Raw genomic sequence first — 21,846 nt, 5'->3', positions numbered from 1 at the left:
AAAAAAAAAGAGAAATTAATTGCGTTCAGTCCGGTTGGGGAAACTTCCCGATGTGTGACACAGCAATTAGCTCTGCAGAGACCACAAACTTGGGGTGAATTAGAATAAGGTAATAGAATGTTATTTCAATGGGCACCAGGACAGTTTTGCTGACGTCTGAAAGGACGCAACGAGAAATTAAAATGAGACTGGGAATCGTCTAATCTCCACAGTATAAATAGAGGCTCACATGAATGTGCTGGATGCCTGTGTCAATCAGCACACGGTCTGAGTTCCAGCTGTTGCACCTCAAGCCAAAGGCACAGTGAGTGAGTGATTGAGTGAGTCAGTGAGTGAGTGCGTGAGCGAGCGAGCGAGCGAATCAGTGAGCGAGCGAATCAGTGAGCGAGGCAGTGCGCGAGCGAGCGAGCGAGTGATTGAGTGTGTGAGTGAGCGAACGAGCAAGCGAGTCAGTGAGCGAGCGAGCGAGTGAGTGACCCTCGTCTGAGCATCATGGAATTCAGTCAGCCGCAGCTCCTCACCTCGGGGGGGGACAGTGCCTGCTGCGGGAAGAAACTGGGGACCCTCTGCCTGAACGGCTTCAGCCAAGCTAACCAAGACCCAGCGCAGTGGAGGGATGGGGAGGAGAAAGGGGCAGCTGGGGCAGGTCAGCTGCCCACCTTGGAGGCAGCCTACGCCAGCATCCTGAGAGGCTTGGGGGAGAACCTGGAGAGGGAAGGGCTGCTGAAGACTCCGGGAAGAGCCGCCAAAGCCATGCAGTTCTTCACCAAGGGATATCAGGAAAGCATCGAGGGTAAAAGTGACGTTTATTACCTGATTTATTTTGCACTGACACTGACGCACACTGTGACCACACACACGCACTCACACACTGACATTCACACACACTGTGACCACACACGCGCACACACACACTGATGCACACTGTGACCACCCACACACGCACACTGACACTCACACATACTGTGACCACACACACACAAACACTGAAGCACACTGTGACTACCCACACACACACACACAATTTGACCATACACACACACACACTGACCACACACCGACCTACACTGTGACCAGACACACACACTGACACTCACACACACTGTGACCACACACACACACTGACACTCACACACACAGTGTGACCACACATACACTGACACTCAAACACATTGTGGCACACACATATACACACGCACACATTGTGAGACACACACAGGCACTGATATACGCGCACACACACTGACACACACACATTGTGACACCCACACACTGTGACCTCCCTTGATAGATACCTGTCCTGTGCCTGACCCATTGCCCTGAGATGTTTTTTTTGTTGTTGTTGCATTTTCTCGCATCCTTTCCGACTCAGCTTTGAAACAGGAGGAAGGGAATGAACGGGGAGATAGATCTAAGTGCAAGGCGTCTGTCTGTCTCGGTCACTGTGCTGTGCAACTAACATAGCGAAGCATTCAACCAGCAGACAGACACGCCCGGACACAGCAGAGATTTATCTCTCTAGATACATTCTGATCCAATGAACTGTCAACGTGGACAACAGGTAGCTCGCAAACACTGCAGAGGAAATTTAGGCGATTGTCAGGAGAGCTGGAGTCGAGGTTGATGAGAGGAATAGATTCTTTGGATTAAAAAATGAGCGCCCGAGTAAATTTTTCCTGTCTGCTTTGTTTGGTTTGCTGGCACGTGCACAGTCACTACACTGGACAACAGCTAACTGCGGTGTCTCAGCGTCGGGTTCGCCAACAAGCACACAGTTCCTACACTTGGTGGAAAACTGTGAAGGGGTTTTGAGATGGTTCGATATGATGAGATACTGTACCAAGTGTAAGGAGTAGTATAGATAGACAGGATACCAAATATAAGGATTACTGTTACATGGTGCGACATCAAATGTAAGGATTATTATTATAAGGCACTATATCAAATGATTATTATTATTATGGCCATAATTCTGACCTGGTGGTTAGCAGCTTTTAAACACTGACAGTTGATATAACTGTGAGTCCAAATGTTTGAGTGGAACAGTGATGCTGTAAAACACTTAACACTCTTCGATGGCCAGGAGAGGTTTACCCAGTATTGTTTCTCAGTAATAGAACCATGCACGCAACGATCATGAAGAGTAGAGTATTATTATTATTATTATTTTCCAGCATCTGGAACCAGTGGCATTTTGTCACGTAAGCTCCAGGAACTGAATGAAAGAGTTAAGTTCGTGTATTTTTCAAGGGAGGAAATACTGCTGATAGGATCAGTGCCAGGGTTTGGAGACGGTAGTCCAAGAAGAAATTTCACCTGACGTAGAGCTGCAAATGCATTTTGTCCCCATCAGAAAAAAGAATTAAGAATTAATGTACGAATGCCACGTTCGTACATTTAGTTCTTCTTTTCTAAGTTAGTCTCCCGCAGCTCTGAAAAAGAAAAAAAGATTTCTGAATTAAACTGGACTTCCGCAATTCTGTGCAATCTCAAATTTGAAGGTGGGCTAAGACCAGGTGGAACTTCAGATCTGTGGTGTATAACACATAGTTACATCTATAGCAGAGAAGACATTCTTTACGATATGTAGTTCGCAGCCTAACAGCACGGAAAGCTAATTGTAGTGAGAGGAATATGCAGTTAGATTCAATAAACACGGTTTGTGGTTGTCGAATCTGACTGCACGATAGCATCTGGAAGGGAATTGGATAGGTATTTGTGCAGAGAAGGTAACAAAAGAATCATCGGAGGGTTTGGAGAAAGAGCGGGGGAACGGGATTAGAACAGATAACTCTACTGTTACTGCTGCAACAATACTTTGCGCTTATATCACGCCTTGCACGGAGAAGGAAAAACACACCTCAAAGCAAATTTACAAAGAGAAGAGTCAGACTACATTAAACACAGCACAAATTTACATTTGATATAGCGGTAGAGGTAGAGGTGGAGAGTTCCAGAGGACAGGGGCAAAGTGGCTGAATATTCACCCAACAATGGTGGGATGGAGCAGGTGAGGCCATGAAATAGCTATCAGGAAAGAGCGGACAGAGGTCTCTGTAGAAGAGACAATTGAAAAGGGACCTAACGGTGGTGTTTAAAAGCCGGGTGTTGATAGACTATTTCCAATTGTCAATGGTAATAATAGGTAATAATCCTTGCATTTGATATAGCGCCTTATCACGTCTTCTAGACGTCTCAGTGCTTAAGTGCTTATAAGTGCTTAACACAGTCGGACGCCGGTTATAACACAAGGGTCACATTTTAAAATCGCTGCTGGTCAGTTCTTCTGAGTTGTCAGGAAGGGCACTGCTGATGTCGCAAATCTGCACTGTACTTGCGCGGCACGTTCAGGAAGCCAGTCAGTCAGTACCAGAAGCCAGGAATGGACCATAATTACAATGCACTCTATATATATATATACACACACACCCGCACAGGAGTTCCCCCATTTTAAGTAAGAGGGATGCAACATGAGGAGTATTATGTCAGGCTTTGAGCTCATAGCCCAGGCTGACAACCCACGCAGTATTGGAGGGGTGAGTTGCCTTGTCAGAGATTTGTTCCTTCAGTTGAGACGGTGCAAACCAAGTTCCCGTCCGCCAGGTGGATATTGAAGATGCCATGGAACTATTCCAAAAGAGCAGGCACTTTCCTCCAGTGTTGTAACGCTTTTATCATTCACCTCAAGGTTGATGGTGGGACCTTGCCTTGCACAAATTGATGTGTAGTTCAGCCACTATATTTGACAGCAATTATCTATGAAGCACTTTGAGACGCATTAAACTGAATGACGCGATAACAAATTCATTAATGATTATTATATTCCTATTAACACTGCATGTACCCCCGCCCTCTCCACCCACCGTCAGTAGCTAAGCTGCCAGCCACAGCGCCCCTCCTCTCGAACTCTCTCCCAACTCGCTCCTTCTGCCACACCTTCCCTCTGCTTACAGTTGAAGAAAGACGCCTCTTCAACTGGATTTTAAGTAACATTCCTCCAATTCCTTCCCCTCTCCGCCCCCGCCCCCTCCCCCTCCCCATATACGACCTTGCTCAGCTTTTCACCCTGGGTCTAGTGAAGCTCTTAAAGATATAAGATATATTCCCATATGTAACGCATTAAAAAAGTGTAAATTATAGTTGGACATTGCAAACAGAATGCTCACTAATTGTTATTACATTTGCTTCATTGAATGATTTATTCAAATAGCCTAACTGTGTCACATCACACAGTATTAACTGTGTATGAAAAGGGTTCTTATCTCAGAGGAGCTGTTTGCCTACACCTTCCTTACCGAAGTTCTTCTCCATCACATTCGAAATTGCTTTTGGTTCGGTTTGCGTTCGAGACCTAATTTATTATGATGGGCTGCAAATGTTGTCTTCCTGACTTAGTAGAACATCAAAATCCTCCGGAACTGCAGAAACTAAGGGACGAATTAGCTTTTGTGAGATCACAAGAGATGTTTGAATGAAGAAAGAGAACGTTTGACCAATATACCAATCCATCCATTTTACCATAAAACAACCAGTTATCTCTTAAAAAGGTTTATTGTCCTGGTCCCAACTATCCATATGGAACCAGCTGTTGCTAACCCTCTTTGCTAATAGATACTGACGTCTGCCTTAAACTTCCCCTATATCTTTGCCGAGTATCTTCATCCCTCTTGTGCAACGCTATTAGTTTCAGATCCAAAAATCCTCCTCTTGTATTTCAGATGTTCTTCATAACGCTGTCTTCAATGAAGACCATGATGAAGTCGTCATTGTGAAAGATATTGATATGTTTTCGCTTTGCGAGCACCACTTAATTCCATTCTATGGCAAGGTTAGTAGATTTTACATAACAAATTTTAAGCACTTGCAAGCAGAAGTTGGTTCGATTCGCATAGGGTTGGCAATAAATTGGAAAATACAAAAGTGATGTTGAAGTATACAGATAAATTCCTTTTTTTTTACCTGCAATTTCTGCACTCAGTTTTATCTTAAAACTGCAAAGCAGTGTTAAAATGTAGAAGTATTATCTAGTCTTACGACATTTGTTTCTCAATTACAGGTGCATATAGGTTACCTACCCAACAAAAAGGTAGTTGGACTAAGCAAACTAGCAAGGTACGTAAGTAAGCAATTTAAGTTTGTAGGTTAATGACAATGGATGTCGTAATCTAAATGCACCTCAATCTTAAAATGGTCTTCACTGGAACAGAAAATGTGAACCCTAAACATGACAAGCCATGACCAGGAATTAAAGTCAAAAATAATGATTGACCATTCACTGAATGTTCCCAGGACTTTGACCCTAAACAGCTGCATTTCACTGAGTATTATTATTATTGTTGTTGTATATCTACATAGGCCCAGCATCACGGGCAGCCTTGGTTTTCAAAAGAGATCTATATTGATGACTACAAAATGGACTTATCGCTTTCCCAAGTGCAGGGATAATTGGAGATATTTTAGTTTCTGAAAAGTTCGGTTTCATTTGCCCCCTCTTCCCAACACAACTGAAAAAAAAGGTGATTTCCAGTCTCACTCTGCCTGTCTTTTCTCTCATCAAAGGTTTCGGATAACTGAGTGATCTGATTGCATCTATTTCAGTGTGACTTTCCTGTGACAGCCGTGAGATCGATATAGTTATTGTAATGTTGGTAAGACTTGGAGAAATAAGAGAATAATCATAAGATTGTAAAGCAAAGAAAAAAAAAGTCAGTTGGCCCAGACAATAGTCCTTATAAATCCCATGGAAAAATAGCATTAAAAATAAAGGGCATACGTGATGAGTTACAAATCTCTGAGGTGCAATAAGGTGAATTTACAGCAATGGATTTTTTTCTAGACTGTCTCATGTTATCTTCTCAACCTTTAAATACACACAGTGTTGGAAAGGTCAACATTTAGCAGATTAGATTAATAGCCCGAGTTACCCTGGACACGACTATTGTTTCGTGTGGGCAAATATCCAATCACCGGCAAATTTACGGCCTTTTGGCAGCCAAGAAAATGTAAATTTGTGAATCTTAGTCTACTTACTAATTTACAAGGGGGAAATCTCACTCTCTGTGTCCACCTTTATCTCTTCAGTTTGTTCTCAATAACCATGTATTGCCTTCAAACCACCCGCCCCACCACCCTGTAAATATAAAATATAAAACAGCAATAAATGTTTAGTTTGCTACAATTGTCGAAAATCAGATCTACTGTGAATACACCGCTGGTAACTTTCTTTCTACGTAGAGGAAGAGAGCGAGAGGATTTTGGCATAATAATAATAATAATCCTTGCATTTGATATAGAGCTTTTCGCGTCTTCTAGACGTCCCAAAGCGCTTCACAGAATATACAGCAAAGTGAATTGACTGTATATTTGTGGGCGAACGCGGCAGCCAATTGCGCACAGCAGCGTCCCCGCAAATAGTCATGGATTGAAAATGATCGATTTTGACATAACCCTCTCGGGGGCATGAAGCAAAACAGACTGAAACTTGCCAGAAGAAACAGCCAAATAATTCACTTAAACTTTTTTTCATTGAAAATGAAGAGGCAAATGATTCTTAGAAAATAAACTAACCTTGCCACATCAGATTTTTACTTAAAAAGTAATTTAGTGTCTTGTCTGTTCGTAGTGGTGTACAATTACCAGGCATACACCATTTAACTACCCCAGAAGCATGTACGAGACTTTCGAACTCTGAGCTGGAAATTGATCCACAATTTTTAGTAGGTTTACACAAGTCCTTTAACCCCATGTTACTGTACTGTGTATAATAACGACACCATCAGCAATTGCATTGACGTTGATGAAGGAAGTGCACATTTGGAGGAATACGAAACAACTGGCAAAACTGACTGGGAGCCTGAGCAGGATGGTGGGGGGGGGGTGGGTGGGGGGGGGTGCAGTGGGGTGGGCAAAGATGAGGAGAAAGACAGCTGATAGCATGGTTGAACAGGTTGGTCTTAAGGTGGGTTTTTGAGGGTGGAGAGGGAGGGAGGGGACAGGGCAGAGGGATTCCAGGATGGAGTTTCAGAGAGTGTGGGCACAGCGTCTGAAACCTCACCCATTGGTGGGGTGTGATAACAGGTAAGTAGAGTCTGATGCAGGAGAGGACATGAGTTGCAGAGTTTCGGATGGTCTGCAGCTTCTGTAGTGAGGAGTTGGGGAATCTGGCAAGCAAGGCGCTGGAATATTATGAATGAAATGTTGTGCTTGTGGTTGAATTTAATGGCATAAGACAGCAGCAAAGTTAGACTGCAGTAAGGGAATGCAATTTCCTTGGGGCAATATTTTTAATGAGTGACTTGACCAAATGTTTTAATGAAGTAGATAAGGCTGTAAAAAAAGCAAATGGGATTCTAGGCTTTATAAATAGGGGCATAGAGTACAAGAGTCAGGAGGTTATGATATAAAACACTGGTTAGGCTTCAGTTAGAATACTGTGCCCAGTTCTGGGCACCGCACTATAGGATGTTAAAGCATTGGAAAGGGCGCAGAGGAGATTTACGAGGGTGGTACCAGGAATGAGGGACCTTGATTATGAGGAAAGGCTGGAGAGGTTAGGATTAGTCTCATTGGAGCAGAGAAGGTGACGAGAACTTAATAGAGGTCTTCAAAATCATGAGGGGATTTGATAGGTTGGAAAGCGAAAAACTCTTTCCACTGGTGGGTGTGTCGGTGACTCGAGGTCACAGATTCAAAATAGTCTCTAACAGAAGCCGAGGGGAGGCGAGAAGACATTTTTTCACGCAGCGAGTTTTCGAATCTGGAACGCACTGCCTGAAAGGGCGGTCGAGGTCGATTCGATAACTACTTTTAAAAACGCAGTGGATAGGTATTTGAGAAGGACAGGTTTGCAGGGTTATGGGAAAGGGCTGGGGAGTGGGATTGACATTGCATTGCTCTTTTCGAAGAGCCGCACCAGACTCGATGGCCTCTTTTTGTGCTGTACAATTCTATGATTCTATGATTCTATGAAGGAAATGCTTTTGATTAGCACATGACTGATTTTCTCAGCTTCTAAGAAACAATACAGGTCACTAAATTGGTTTGGAATTGCTTGCATACTCTACGTTGAAACCATATAACATTTCTGAGACTCCCACTCTAATTCAGTCAAGTTTTTACAACCTCGTGACTGAACCAGAAACCACATTTGATGCTAATTTGATGTACTTTGAAATGTCAGTCGTGGCGTTTTCTCAGCTGACGCCAACGCCTTGCAGATTAAGAAAACAAATTTATTCTTGCACGACCACACATCCTTCACGTGTCAAAACAAGTAGCCACGTTCACGGTTAAAACAGCTTCCATTATAATAATAATTATATAACAATAATAATGTTTTCTTGGAAACATAAAGCATATTGTTCAGCCATGTCTAGAAAGAAAGCGATTGTTTGCCACAGAGTGACAAAGAAACATCTTATATTCTTGTTTGTGCCGCTGTATGTCATAGGAAATACACTACTGTGTTTTCTCCACGAGCATTTGAGATTTGCCGTGCACTTGAATGTGTGAAGCATAACACTTGGTTTCTGCTCCGAGAGCCATAAAAGGAACAATCTATTAGGATGTCGTCGTTGTTTCTTGAGGAGGGTTACGCTATAACCTATTTAATTCCCTACCTCCCCGACCTCTTAATTCCCATATCAGCCTGTCCACATCCTCTGCTCGGCTTGCTTCAGGTCCCTCCGGCCCCACCATTGGCAGTCAGGCATTCATCATCTCTGCCCCCACTCTGGAACTCTATCCCGCAATCCCTCTGCCTCACCCCCTCTCTTGCCTCCTTCGAACCCCGTCTAAAGACCGTCCTCTTCGACCGTGCCGCAACTCCCAGCTCAAGTCCAAAAAACCCGACTGTCCGGTGCCCTGGGACGTCTTTCCGACGTGACGGGTGCTACACAAGTGTAATTTGTTGTTGCTATTGTTAAAAAGTCTCCTAATTTCTCTCATCCTTTCTTGAAAGCATTTCAGCCCTTTTTTTTTTATTTCTAATTGTATGTAGCACAAGTACCTCTCCAAACTGGCCATCATCCACGTGTGACAAACATAAGCACTGGATATTGAATTCAAACACACAGGAGAATGTGTCTGTGGATTGAGATTAGGGATAAACCCCGTTTTATATTCTCCTCCCTCCCTTGGAGCGCGAAGGCCAATTGCAGCATTTACGCTGAGATCAGCAAAATTAGCAGCGATGAGGATTTTAACCAGTGACTGTTATCCAACAGCAGAAGTTTCTTGGTGTGTATGTACTGTATTGTTTCCCCCCCCCCCCCCCAATTTATTTTGAAACGATTGCAATTCTTTTTGTGCAGGATTGTGGAAATCTACAGCAGAAGACTTCAAGGTACTGTTCATTTGAAAACTATTGATTTTCATCTCCCCGCAGAAAGTGCTGCAGACGGCCTCCAGACATTGCTGTGTCTCAACACATCAGTCGTTTAATTGCTCTCCTGGTCTAAACCTAAAACTTGGTTTTCCAAAAATTTCTAGCCTCAGCTTGGCCCAATACTTTAGCGCTCCGAGATGCCGTCTGCCGTGAAGGACGCTATGCAAATGCAAGTTGTTGTCATTACAATACAATTCATACAACAACAACAACAAGATTCCATTTATAGAGCGCCTTTCACGTCAGGAGGACGTCCCAAGGCGCTGATACAACACTTATATAGCGCCTTTCACCTTGGGAGGACATCCCAAAGTGCTTGATGGTGGCACTTGCGTCTGTGTCAAAGGTTGTGGTTTAAGCCCCGTGGTCGGACTTGGGCTCGCAGTCTATGCTGATGCTCCAGTACAGCACATACACATTGTCAGAGATGCTGTTCATTAAACCGTAGCTTGTTTTACAGTCGTGGACACTAAGGATCTCATCTATATTACAGAAAGGAGTTTCTCTTGGTATTCTGGCCAACGGCTCATTGCAATTCACAAAAGCAATGCTGTGTTTACTTACTTTAATAAAACAGTTACAGCAAGAGCAGCACTTGTAAAGCATGACGAGGCTTTATGACTTGATAAGCAATATACAAATGAAAGTCCTTTCTCCCTTGAAACAATAATCTGTCAAGGCGCCTTTTAAAATTAGTTTGATCGGAGCAAATTATTTGTTTCTTTGTCCGTAGCCTCGAGCTTCGAACAGTCATGAGAGCAGAGATTTGTGTGGTTAGACATGCGTCAAGTGGAAGTATTCCAGGGTTTCGTGCCTCTTGGTAACTTGCAACTGTTTATAAATTTCCGGTGTACTTTTAATAATTCAGTTGTATTGACATATTCACGACTGTCAGCGAAATGTAATAACAACAACGTACATCTGCACAGCGCCTTTTCACGTCAGGACGTTCCAAGGCCCTGGACAGTCAGGGATCTGCACCCGAGCTGGCGGTCGTGATCAGGAGGGGTGGAGGGCGGGGAGGGTAGGGGTAGGAGGATGACCAAAGGCACGGTCGAAGAGGAGGGTGTTGAAGGAGACAAGGGAGGGAACGAGGCAGAGGGACTGTGGGATGGAGTTCCAGAGGATGGGGGCAGAAAGGCTGATGGCCAGGCCTGCCAATGGCCCTAATGTTCTTGTTACCTTTCCCTACTCCAGTTCAAGAACGTCTAACCAAGCAAATTGCTGCAGCCATTACTGAGGCTTTGAAACCAGCCGGAGTAGCAGTTGTAATCGAAGCAACGTATGTTTATTCTTATTTTATTATAGACGTCATACAACGTTCTGTACTATAGGTTATCGGCGCAGGTTATTTGGAGCTGGTAGTTTAAATTTCAGGATTCTTTTGTGCTGATGACAATAGCTTTTCGAAATGATATGTGACATCCGAACAGTTGCCAATGGTGAATGCATTCATTTGGAATTAAACTGAACTGATCATATATTAATTTGACATTAATGGATACCAATTAACATGTACTAATAGGCATGCAGATGTTTTATAAAATGTTCATGATTCTGACCCATATATTCGGCATTTTTTCTCCGAAACATTTTTCGACATTTTAAATTGTATTCTTACGTTTAGGAAAATAAAACTTTCAACGGTAACCCGTGTTTGCACACTCGGTTTGCAAAGCCTGATTGACGTACGTGGGATTATTACACAATGTGTCGCTCAGTCCACTGGATGATGCAAGACGTGAAAGAGGATTTCTTAATGAAACAGAAGTCAACCTTTTAAAGCAGTTAACAGAAGTCTACTGCTAATGTTTTATTGACATATAACATAAAACGTGGAGCCTGGAGCTCAGCACTCGCCTCGCAAGCGAGAGACCCGGGTTTGATTCCCGGGCAGGGCGAAACTTTGGGCAAGTTTCCTCACTCCACACGCCTCTGTTGACCTAGCAGTAAGTAGGAACCCAGTTGTTAGTCGAACGGCGGATCGCTTTTCTGTGGGTAATAATCCCTTAAGAAAATAATAAATTGGTCACTCAAACCACGACCGACTGCCAGACACTGTTGTGTGTAATTAGCTGCTGCGTTACGTCCACAAAAATATACAGTCAATCCATTTTACAGCCTATCATGCGAAGCGCTTTGAGGCGTCTCGAAGACGTTGAGAAGGCGCTCAAAGACGAGGTTTATTCTTATAAAAAGGAGACTGTGGTTTCAACAGGGATTTGGAATAGTTTGGCACTGACTGAAATGTTTCTTACAGGCACATGTGCATGGTGATGAGAGGTGTGCAGAAAATGAACAGCAAGACGGTGACCAGCACTATGCTTGGAGCTTTCCGTGAGGATCTGAAAACACGGGAAGAATTTCTCACGCTGACCAAGTTTTAGACAAACGTAAGAGTCTGTCCGTCTCCTCTTGGAACCCGCAGACCTGCCCTGGCATTAATTAACGGTCACATTCTGCATCCGAGGTTTTACGAGGCAATAATGACTCGTGTCGATTAAAATGCTGACTGTAGAGATCAAGGCACTCAGTTAGACTGGAGGGCTTACGCGTCGCCGGGATACTACGGAGAAATAAAGTCGTCGCGTTTCATTTATGTTTCATTTTAGTAAGCGAGAAAAATACATCATTTTAATCCCTGTGTGTCATGACAGTGTTTTTTTTAAAACAGAGCGATTGGCTAACCACGCAAGCGTATTGGCACAAGGATTTTTTTTTTTTGGTAATCAAAACATGTCGATTTCATTCCAATTTGGAGAGTTTTAATTTGAAGAGGGAAACGGCAGAAGCAGAGGGGGGAAAAAAAAACTTTTCAATCCGTGCAACGTCAGGTTGATGTTGATGGGCATGATTTGACCAGTCAGGGAACCACTATCGACAGCTAGTCCAGACAACGAAGTAGGAAATCAACTACAACTGACGACCAAATTCGTCAGATTATTCTTTTTTTAAAAACAACTCTCATAACAGAAAAGTTTGACGAGGTTTGTTTTGTTTAATAAAGTGGAGAGGAGGTTTTTTGTTGCTTTCAAGTCGCGCCGAAATGCACAGAGTACGCATGGCCTTTAAAAATACGTTTACGATGCTTTACAGTAAATCCTGTGAAGGGCTTTAAAGACATTCTCCCGATGTGAAAGACATTGATATCAAGTGCAAGGACGATTATTAATAATTGTGTGATTTATCTGTCCGAGGTAACAATTCTGTGAATGCTGTGCTTGAGGAATGTTTCCCCAATATATCGATTTTTAATCACTTCCAAAGCCCCAAATCCGCTCTCTCATTTATGTTGTACGGTATAATTGTTAACAGATTTAGGTCAGGGTCGAGGGTCTGTAGTTCCAGGTGGTTTCCCAACCTTCTGGAGGTTGAAACATCACCTATTTCCTTACGGAGAAACCTTTCTCCCAACGTCGAGTGGGTTCAGTCCCAAATCCAGAATTGAGAACAGGTTTTGAAAGCACATTTTAACTCAGTTTTCTGGTCTTGTGAGACTTCTCACCGGTGGTATAGGCTGCTCGCACACTTGAGAATAACTTTTGAGACCTGCAGTTGATGCCGTTGTCCTTTTTTTTTAAATGTACGTGCAGATCGGGGGGGGGGGGGGGGGGGGGGGGGAGGGGAGCGGGGGTGGAGAATCGGGCTTCAAAAATATATTCCCAGCTGTCTGTGCGTCTGTGCAGTGATTCCACCCCATTTCACCCCAAATTGTTAAATCAAATTACACCAAAATAAATAAGGGGTCAGCCTGGCTTAGTTGTTAGCCCGGTTGCCTTTTGAGTTAAAGGTTTGTGGGTTTGAAGCCGGTGGGTTCAAAACCAACATGATTAGCATTTGAGACTGGGATTTGGCTGAAACTGCAGTGCAGAGGATGTGCTGAACTGTATAAGGTGCTGTCCTTTAGATGAGACGTTAAATCACGTCTACTCATTCCTGGCGGATGTAAAAGGATCCCAAGACACTAGCTGAAATGAGGAGATTCTCCTAGTGCCCTGGTCCATCAATCCTCCAGAAACATTAGTTGTTTACTTCATGGCTGTTTGCAGGATCAGTTTGCTGTGCACAAACTGCAGTCATTTGTACTTCACAGCAATTTTCCTGTGAGGTATTTTGACGTGACAGGCACCATAATAATAATAATAATCCTTGCATTTGATATAGCGCTTTTCACGTCGGGAGGACGTCCCAAAGCGCTTCACAGAACACACTGTAAAGTGAATTGACTGTGTATTTGTGGGCGAACGCGGCAGCCAATTGCGCACAGCGATGTCCCACAAACAGTGGTAGATTGAAAATGGCCAATTTATTATTGTTTTTATATCAAAGATTTACAGCTTAATTTGTTGTTTAAGGCTTGCGCTTAAGAACGCTTCAAAACATATCCGATGCTTCTTTTTACGTAATCCTATATTTATCGAAACAAGTGTACTTTGTATAAAGAAAACGGGAGAGAACATCCAGTCGTTAAGTATCTCAAAGGGAGAAATCGGTTTTGATTTTGGTCCAAATGAAATTATTCATTCAGCTGCTGCTGGAATTGTGGCTTGAGTGAGACTCCCAACTTAGGCCTTTTTTTTTTACAACTGGCTTTCTGCTTTGGATATGTACCTACACAAGCTGGGATTTTGGTCTTACAGCTGGGGAAGGAAGGAAAGGATTGCTAGTATTTTCTGTGTGTATAACTGCGTACTGTATTTATCAATTTATCCATACACTGTCGATCTAACAGAAACCTCTGCACAATCAGCACAATCGATACTATGACTAGGAATCTTTGGCTGCGCATTTTTATTGTGAAGAAAAAAAGATTCAAAGGCGGTCAAGCTGGTGCTCTAATCCTAGAATAAGAGGGTACTTTACATTGTGGCCTTAATGAATGCGTGTGTATCATGTAAAATGTTTCCTCTCCCCCCCATATTCTAGTCCCTTTAAACATTTCCTACCATACTTTCAAAGTTTTATATCAGTCTCCTGTTGATGTGACAAACATGTTATATTTGTAAACTATTTTTTAACACTTGCTCACTCCAAACCCAGTCGCAAATATTTCATTGCGTGGCATTATACCATTTGCCCTGTAGGGCAAGTGAATCATAAAACAAAATAACTTAATATTTTTAAATATATGGTATCAGGGGTGAGGTGCAGTGGAAACCTCCTTCCGGGTACCACAACTGTGACGTCTTTGCTTTAACCTCAACATCAGAGGTTTGCTTGAGAGAGAGACAGACAGACACAGACAGACAGACTTCCGATTTAGACCTGAGTTTTCTGCTGTGGTTATGTACCTACATAAACTGGGATTTGATCTACTCAAATGCATTTCACTTCCATCTTTAATAGCTAGCAAAGGGAAGGGGAAAAGAAAACAGCAAACTCATTCCATCAGTGTGGGCTGAATAAGAATTTGTCTGAATTAAAATCTACCGTGTTGGTTCTGTGACTTGCTTTATAAAGGTTTTTTTTGGAATTATTTGATATCGATTTCTTCCTGGTCTGAACCACCGAGCGATCTGACCTCGAGGTTGAATTTTCTTACGAAATCGAAAACATTTCCAACACTGCGACTTGGCTGATCTGCTTAGACGAAGTCAAGGTGTGAGAAAGAACTGGTCAGTTTCTCTTCCTCTCGACAAAACGATTTGGCTAAAACAGAAAAACGGATCTCTGGCTGGGAAAGACTGTGCATATCAAAGCCAACATTGTCTTTGCATTGCACAGTCCTTGAAACCAAGAGGTAGAATGAAGGTGCTAAGTCCCTGCTCGGATAGGTTTTGTGTGGAGTGTGGAAGCAACGGGCTGGATGGACCGATTAACCACATTTTTCTTTCAAAGCCTTCGTATATTACCATCGTAGCTGGCGATAAAGTGATACAATATTGTTCACTCTTTTTCTTGTGTGTTAATTACAAGAATGCTCATTGGTCTCTGCGATTAAAACTCCACCTAGGGAAACTAATAGTCTACATGTAGGATAAAAGTATCCAATGTCTTCAAACTTTCCAACTTCTAGTTGCTGTTCACTGTTTAGCTCTTCTTGAATTGAATAAAAATATTGAAAAATAGTTTGATTTCGTATTTCATGGTTATCATAACTTGGATACTTTATCCTTTTGAGTATTTGGGACACTGCATCTTCCTCACAAGTGGGATATAGTGCTGATTAAAAGCAATACTGCTCAGTATCATGCAACAGGGTCAGACTCCTGTCCAAGGGAGGTGGGCAAGCAAATACTCTGAGCAGGCAGGAGGAAGCCACACAGGGCTGAGCCAGTTTGTCACTTCCTAGAGACAAGTCGCAAGAGGTCTCCACAGCAGACCGGGAGGAGTTTACGTGCAATCCACTGAATGACGTCCCCTTCCACCCAAAAAATACCATTCAATTACTAATCCAGGTCTTACCAGTGGCATCAACCTGTGAAGACAATTTAGGGTGCACTCAGCCACAACTTCTCAATAATCCATCTCTGGAATTTCCACGTGTAGGTGCGATGCCTGGAATTCTGTTTGGTGCGGATGCTTAAGCATGGTGATGGGTTTCCGCCTGGCTGACCAAACAAATTATTCACGTGAACACTGACTGCCACCTTGTGACACTTCTGAACACTACATTCTGCAAATTCGGAAGCTGTTAAGAAAACATTTGACGCGTTTACTGACATGGGACAGTGCAACATTAATAATAATAATAATAATAATAATAACGCACGCGATGCAGCTTCCAGCTTTTGCAGAGAACTTATCATGTAAAACCCATTGCGCTGTACAAGCTTATAGACTAAAACACAGCAACCTTAAAAGTTGCAGTTCACACCTTGAAGGACTACTGTGTGGTAGATGAAAATTCTTATTATGGTGAACGCTCTGAATTAGGAAGTGTAGCGTTCTGGACTAAGCTTTCACCAAATATTGTGCAAAAGAAATAATTTGGCCACTCAAACCACGACTGTTTGCGGGACACTGCTGTGCGCAATTGGCTGCCGTGTTTCGCCCACAAAATATCGTCAATTCACCTTGCAGTGTATCCTGTGGAGCGCTTTGAGGCATCTCGAAGACGTGCTAAGGATTATTATTATCATTGAATGATGATCATCGTGCTATATAAAAAAACTTGCTATGCAAAAAGTAGGAAAGGATAACCGCATTCATTATCTTAGTTATAAAGCACAGTACATAAAGCAAGAAACAAGAAATCGCCATTCGGTCCATCCCAAGACTAAGTACCTCCGACATGAACGGCACTACATAAACATAAAGGTGTAAAATTTGTATTGTATCAACACCACTTCTTCCAAATACCATTTAAAACTCAACCGATGCACAATAAATACCTCCGTTGTCCTGGGGAAAATGTGGACAAGTCTCATTCACTATTTCATTCAGATCAAAAAAGGTTCTTCAAATAGCTACCTCCTAATCCAAAGAATTCACATTACAGGATCATCTGTCATGAGAGGAATTTAACAGTAATCAGCAACCTATAGTGGTGGTATAAGGCTTAACTGAGTGTACCTCTACCAGATAATGTACATCAAATTTCAACATACTACCAACATAATAAATGTACTACTACTGGCAACGTTTTTTTATTTATATTTTAATGAAACATGGGCACTAATAAAAACTACAAAGCAAATAAATCTTTATTCACAATTTACTTTCTACAGTAGAAATATACATGGACTTTGCGCTATGTCAAGTGGAGGTCGGTTACTGTACTCACTGCACATCGCAGCTAGACACTTTGAAGACCCGCAGCATCTTAATCCCCATCCCGCCCCTACCTCTGGAATTCCCTCAGTTCATTTTCAGGCGTCTTTATACAGATGTCTGCTTGTAGTTCTTAGTGTCCAAGATTTTCTTGCCACACATTGCACAGATGCCTGCGATAAAGAAATAGGCCATGTTTAATGTTTTACGGTCCACAGATATAGTGCAGTAAAATACCTCTGTTCACTTTGTGTATTTTTTAAAAAAATGTATACTTTTCTTGGACATTAGTACCCTCGATTCTGATCGAGCATCACAGCAAAAAAGCGTTAACCTGCCTTTGAGTTGCTGATATGAATTACCAGCATTTTCTGCTTTTATTTCAGGTTCTCGTTTTATCTCGTGCCCAATACTCACCTTTTTTATATGCACAGCCTTGACAATAGTTGGAACCAGCCTGATGGACTGAACTTTTGCAGATTCTGCATATCGCAAATCTCCTCCTTCCGTAGGGTTCAAACCTGAGAAGGGGAGAAGAAAAGAAACATTTATCTAAAAATAATTATTGATATTTCAAAATATAGCGGGCTTACATTACATGCTTAAGGATTGCAAAAATAAAATAACTTAAATCAAATACAACTTAAGGTGACATTTCCATTACTGTATGAATACATCCTGCTACTCACAACTTTGTACATATTTTTATCCAGAGGGCAACTAAAGACTGGAACAGATGATGAGAGAAGGTGGTTCAAGTCAGGATAAATGCGAGACAAAAATGTATAGTGTTGTGCACAACGTTTTAAATAAAACTAAACTAATATATATCAAAGTGCCCCTAAAATCATGTATCTAACATCACAAACATGGACAGGAACAGCTCCAAAAAAGGTTCTAACCGAGCCCTATCCCCAAGACTTTAATGGAAAGTAGATTTGAGGAAGTTGTATCTTTGTGTTTGGTACAATATCTACAACACTGAAACATCTCAAAGCACTTCACGACCAACTGCTGTCAGATGTACTGCCCATGTACTTGGAGGCAAGTAACACAGCTATAAACTGAACGATGAGGTCACGACACCAGGAGAGCCTCCCTTCCCATTTCTAAGTGTCCTGGGAACTCTTAGTGTTTCCCTGACGAACAGCAGACTCAATTTAACAACTCATCCGAAAAGAAGACCTCTGAAATACAGTGCTCCTCCTGTCCTTCACTAGAGTGTCAACCTGGTCTGTGCACACATGTCCTTGTGTGCTGCTTCAGCCCACATCTGAGAACCAACTGCTTTAAGTCATGTCTCTGAAAATATACACCCGCTACGGTTGTTCGTGGAGCTTCACATTCATTAAAAAGAAACGATCACAGGCACTGTATCAGTACGTTCTGAAATCTATTCCCTATTCTCACAGACTAATTCGATCAATTTAAAATTTCATCCAAAGCACGGGCACGTCTCCTAATCCCCTATCAACCCGCCCGCTCCCTCCACTCAGCCGGCTCCCGCCGGCTTCCCGTCCCCCGCCTCGCCCGCCCCACCGTCGGCAGGTGGGACCTTCAGCCTATGTCTAACCCTGCCCTCTGGAAGTGCGTCCCGCAGACCCTCGGCCTCGCCAGCTCCCTCGCCGCCTTCGAGACTCGTCTCAAGCCCCTCCTCTTCGACCGCGTCTTCGGTCACCCTCCTACCCCCTACCCTCCCTTGCCTCTCAGCCTTCCTGATCCCAACCACCAGCTCGGGTGACGTGAAAGGCGCTGCGCGAATGCGTCGTTGCCTTGAGGGGAAAAAAAAAAATGTGCACCAACCTCGAGGATTTAGAAGTCAGAGCTTTGTTTTCGTTTATCCTCCGACCGCCACTTTCTAGATCAATGATACCCGTCGAAAGGTTAGTTAGGACAGAATCTTTTTTGGGGGGGGGGGGGGATTTGAATTTTTTTTAAATAAAAAGAGAAGAGAAACGTTCGGCTAAACTCTGGCCGCGCCACAATCTAATCGCCGCGTACCAGTCGTGTTCCTCGATCCATCTTTCCAAGTGTCCGGAGTTATTACCCTTCCCAGCTTCTTCTCACCTGCAAATTTTGACATCAATGCGCACAAGTGACACAGGGACACAGCACAGGGGGGGTCACAGCGGAAATCACGCGGCGGCTTCTCGCGCAACGCAAACCTTTCGATTAAAAAAAATAACCCCAAAAAACAACTACTTTTTGTAAAACTCTGCGCTCATCTTCTCTCTCTCTCTCTCTCTGGGTGACACAGGTCCATCTTTCTTTCTTTCTTTCGTTCCCTCCTTCCCCCTGTCCCTACCGCCTCTCCTTCCCTCCTCTCCTTCGCTACTTCCTTCCTTCCTTCCCTCCTCTTTCCTTCCTTCCTTCTCCTTCCCTCCTCTTTCCTTCCCTCCTCTCTTTCCCTCTCTCCCTCCTCTCCTTCCTTCCTTCCTTCCTTCCCTCCCTCCTCTCCTTCCTTCCCTCCTCTCCTTCCTTCCCTCCCTCCTCTCCCTCCTTCCTTCCTTCCCTCCTCTCTTTCCCTCTCTCCCTCCTCTCCTTCCTTCCTTCCCTCCCTCCCTCCTCTCCCTCCTTCCTTCCTTCCCTCCTCTCTTTCCCTCCCTCCCTCCTCTCCTTCCTTCCCTCTCTCCTCTCCTTCGCTACCTCTCTCCTTCCCTCCCTCCCGTCCCCTCCTCTGACCACACTCACAGTTCTCACACACCATCCCTGCTCAGGGAGGAGGGAGCAGGGCGGGGGGTGGGTGGGGAGGGTCGGGCGGGTGTTTGGGGTGAGTGGGGAGGGCCGAGTCTCCTCTCCGGGGAAAACACTCTCACTTCCGGCGACAGAGGTCACTTCCGGTTCAAAGGTAAAAGGTAGCCCGGGCTGTGATTGGCCGGAGCTGCCGCGGGGGGCGGGGCGGGGGGCGGGGCCAGGCCTCTGGCCCAATGGGGTGTGAGCTCATGGCTCTGTGTTTTGATTCAGACCCCAAATCCCCCAAAACATCACAACATAGAACACCACCTCCTCACCCCCTCCACCCTCACCCCTCCCCCTCCATCCTCACCCCCTCCATCCTCACCCCCTCCTCACCCCCTCCATCCTCACCCCCTCCATCCTCACCCCCTCCTCACCCCCTCCATCCTCACCCCTCCTCACCCCCTCCATCCTCACCCCTCCTCACCCCTCCATCCTCACCCCCTCCACCCTCACCCCCTCCATCCTCACCCCTCCATCCTCACCCCTCCACCCTCACCCCCTCCACCCTCACCCCTCCATCCTCACCCCTCCACCCTCACCCCCTCCATCCTCACCCCTCCTCACCCCTCCATCCTCACCCCCTCCACCCTCACCCCCTCCATCCTCACCCCTCCTCACCCCTCCATCCTCACCCCCTCACCCCTCCACCCTCACCCCTCCATCCTCACCCCCTCCATCCTCACCCCCTCCACCCTCACCCCCTCCATCCTCACCCCTCCTCACCCCCTCCACCCTCACCCCCTCCACCCTCACCCCCTCCATCCTCACCCCTCCTCACCCCCTCCATCCTCACCCCCTCATCCTCACCCCCTCCATCCTCACCCCTCCTCACCCCTCCATCCTCACCCCTCCTCACCCCCTCCATCCTCACCCCTCCTCACCCCCTCCATCCTCACCCCTCCTCACCCCTCCATCCTCACCCTCCTCACCCCTCCATCCTCACCCCTCCATCCTCACCCCCTCCATCCTCACCCCCTCCATCCTCACCCCCTCCATCCTCACCCCTCCTCACCCCCTCCATCCTCACCCCCTCCCCCTCCATCCTCACCCCCTCCCCCTCCATCCTCACCCCCTCCCCCTCCATCCTCACCCCTCCTCACCCCCTCATCCTCACCCCCTCCATCCTCACCCCTCCTCATCCCTCCATCCTCACCCCCTCCATCCTCATCCCTCCATCCTCACCCCCTCCATCCTCACCCCTCCCCCTCCATCCTCACCCCTCCTCACCCCCTCCATCCTCACCCCTCCTCATCCCTCCATCCTCACCCCCTCCCTCCCTCCTCTCTCTCCCCTTCTCCCTCTCCCGCCCTCACCCTCTCTCCTCCCCCTTTCCTTCCCTCCTCTCCACTGCTCTGTCATCCATCAGCGCCTCGGGACGCCCTCCCGGCGCTGCGCACAAAGGTGATCTCGTGTTGTTGCGGTGGTTGTGGCGCGGCCCCCGTCACGTGACTCCTCCCTGTCCCGCCCCCCCTCCGCCTCACGGGGCTGCACCGCGCACGCGCGGATCGCGAGGCGGCACCCGGATGGCCGGAAGTCCCGCCCCCATTCGGCGACTAGCCAATCAGGTTTCGGCGACGGGGGGACGGAAACGTCTTCTGATTGGTCGGCGGCGCTGCCAGTGAGGGCCGGTCAGGCGCTGCCTTCCGGTCGCCCCCTGTCGCTGGTCTCGGGGGGGAGAGGAAGGAGTCCATGGCCGCAGGAGGTTTAAACCCACCCACAGGCCAGAGAGAGAGAGTGTGAGAGAGTGTGTGAGAGAGAGAGAGAATAGGGAGAGAGAGAGTGAGAGAGAATAGGGAGAGAGAGGGAGTGAGAGAATAGGGAGTGAGAGAATAGGGAGAGAGAGAATAGAGAGTGAGAGAATAAAGAGAGTGAGAATAGAGAGAGAGAGAGTGAGAGAACAGGGAGTGAGAATAGAGAGTGAGAGAATAGAGAGAGTGAGAATAGAGAGAGAGTGAGTGAATAGGGAGAGGGAGTGAGAGAATAGGGAGTGAGAGAGGGAGAGAATAGAG

General features: G+C 45.3%; 2 protein-coding genes across 3 annotated transcripts; one reads left to right on the top strand and one right to left on the bottom strand.

Moving 5' to 3' along the window:
• The first annotated feature begins 492 nt into the window (after positions 1-492).
• Positions 493-12,518, top strand: gch2 (GTP cyclohydrolase 2). The gene is made up of 6 exons (XM_042333175.1): positions 493-793; positions 4,719-4,828; positions 5,057-5,112; positions 9,312-9,343; positions 10,583-10,667; positions 11,646-12,518. The coding sequence occupies exons 1-6, from the start codon at positions 493-495 to the stop codon at positions 11,770-11,772; spliced, it is 711 nt and encodes a 236-aa protein (XP_042189109.1). The 3' UTR covers positions 11,773-12,518.
• A 4,495-nt stretch (positions 12,519-17,013) lies between these two features.
• cript (cysteine-rich PDZ-binding protein) lies at positions 17,014-21,291 on the bottom strand. Of its 2 annotated transcripts, none has more exons than XM_007896870.2 (5): positions 21,175-21,291; positions 19,100-19,165; positions 18,902-18,956; positions 17,516-17,619; positions 17,014-17,271 (listed from the first exon to the last, which is right to left on the bottom strand). In XM_007896870.2, the coding sequence occupies exons 1-5, from the start codon at positions 21,194-21,196 to the stop codon at positions 17,207-17,209; spliced, it is 312 nt and encodes a 103-aa protein (XP_007895061.1). In that variant the 5' UTR covers positions 21,197-21,291; the 3' UTR covers positions 17,014-17,206. The 2 variants fall into 2 exon arrangements, with proteins under 2 accessions (XP_007895061.1, XP_007895062.1); XM_007896871.2 differs by lacking the exon at positions 21,175-21,291 and adding an exon at positions 19,790-19,852.
• Positions 21,292-21,846: the final 555 nt, after the last annotated feature.

Source organism: Callorhinchus milii, unplaced genomic scaffold (genome assembly GCF_018977255.1).
Source record: "Callorhinchus milii isolate IMCB2004 unplaced genomic scaffold, IMCB_Cmil_1.0 Scaffold3, whole genome shotgun sequence".
Classification (NCBI taxonomy): domain Eukaryota; kingdom Metazoa; phylum Chordata; class Chondrichthyes; order Chimaeriformes; family Callorhinchidae; genus Callorhinchus; species Callorhinchus milii.
The sequence above is the reverse complement of the archived record's forward strand: the minus strand, read 5'-3'. Positions and strand labels throughout refer to the sequence as shown.

Excerpts from the sequence above, each read along its gene's own strand:
- cript (XM_007896870.2), bottom strand. The coding sequence starts at position 21,196 with ATGACAGAGCAGTGGAGAGGAG. Across the intron at positions 19,166-21,174 it reads GACAGAGCAGTGGAGAGGAG|GTGAGAAGAAGCTGGGAAGG; the intron begins GGAAGGAAAGGG and ends CAAAATTTGCAG. Across the intron at positions 17,272-17,515 it reads AGGCTGTGCATATAAAAAAG|GCATCTGTGCAATGTGTGGC; the intron begins GTGAGTATTGGG and ends TCTTTATCGCAG.
- gch2 (XM_042333175.1), top strand. The coding sequence starts at position 493 with ATGGAATTCAGTCAGCCGCAGCTCCTCACCTCGGGGGGGGACAGTGCC. Across the intron at positions 794-4,718 it reads ATATCAGGAAAGCATCGAGG|ATGTTCTTCATAACGCTGTC; the intron begins GTAAAAGTGACG and ends CTTGTATTTCAG. Across the intron at positions 5,113-9,311 it reads GGACTAAGCAAACTAGCAAG|GATTGTGGAAATCTACAGCA; the intron begins GTACGTAAGTAA and ends CTTTTTGTGCAG.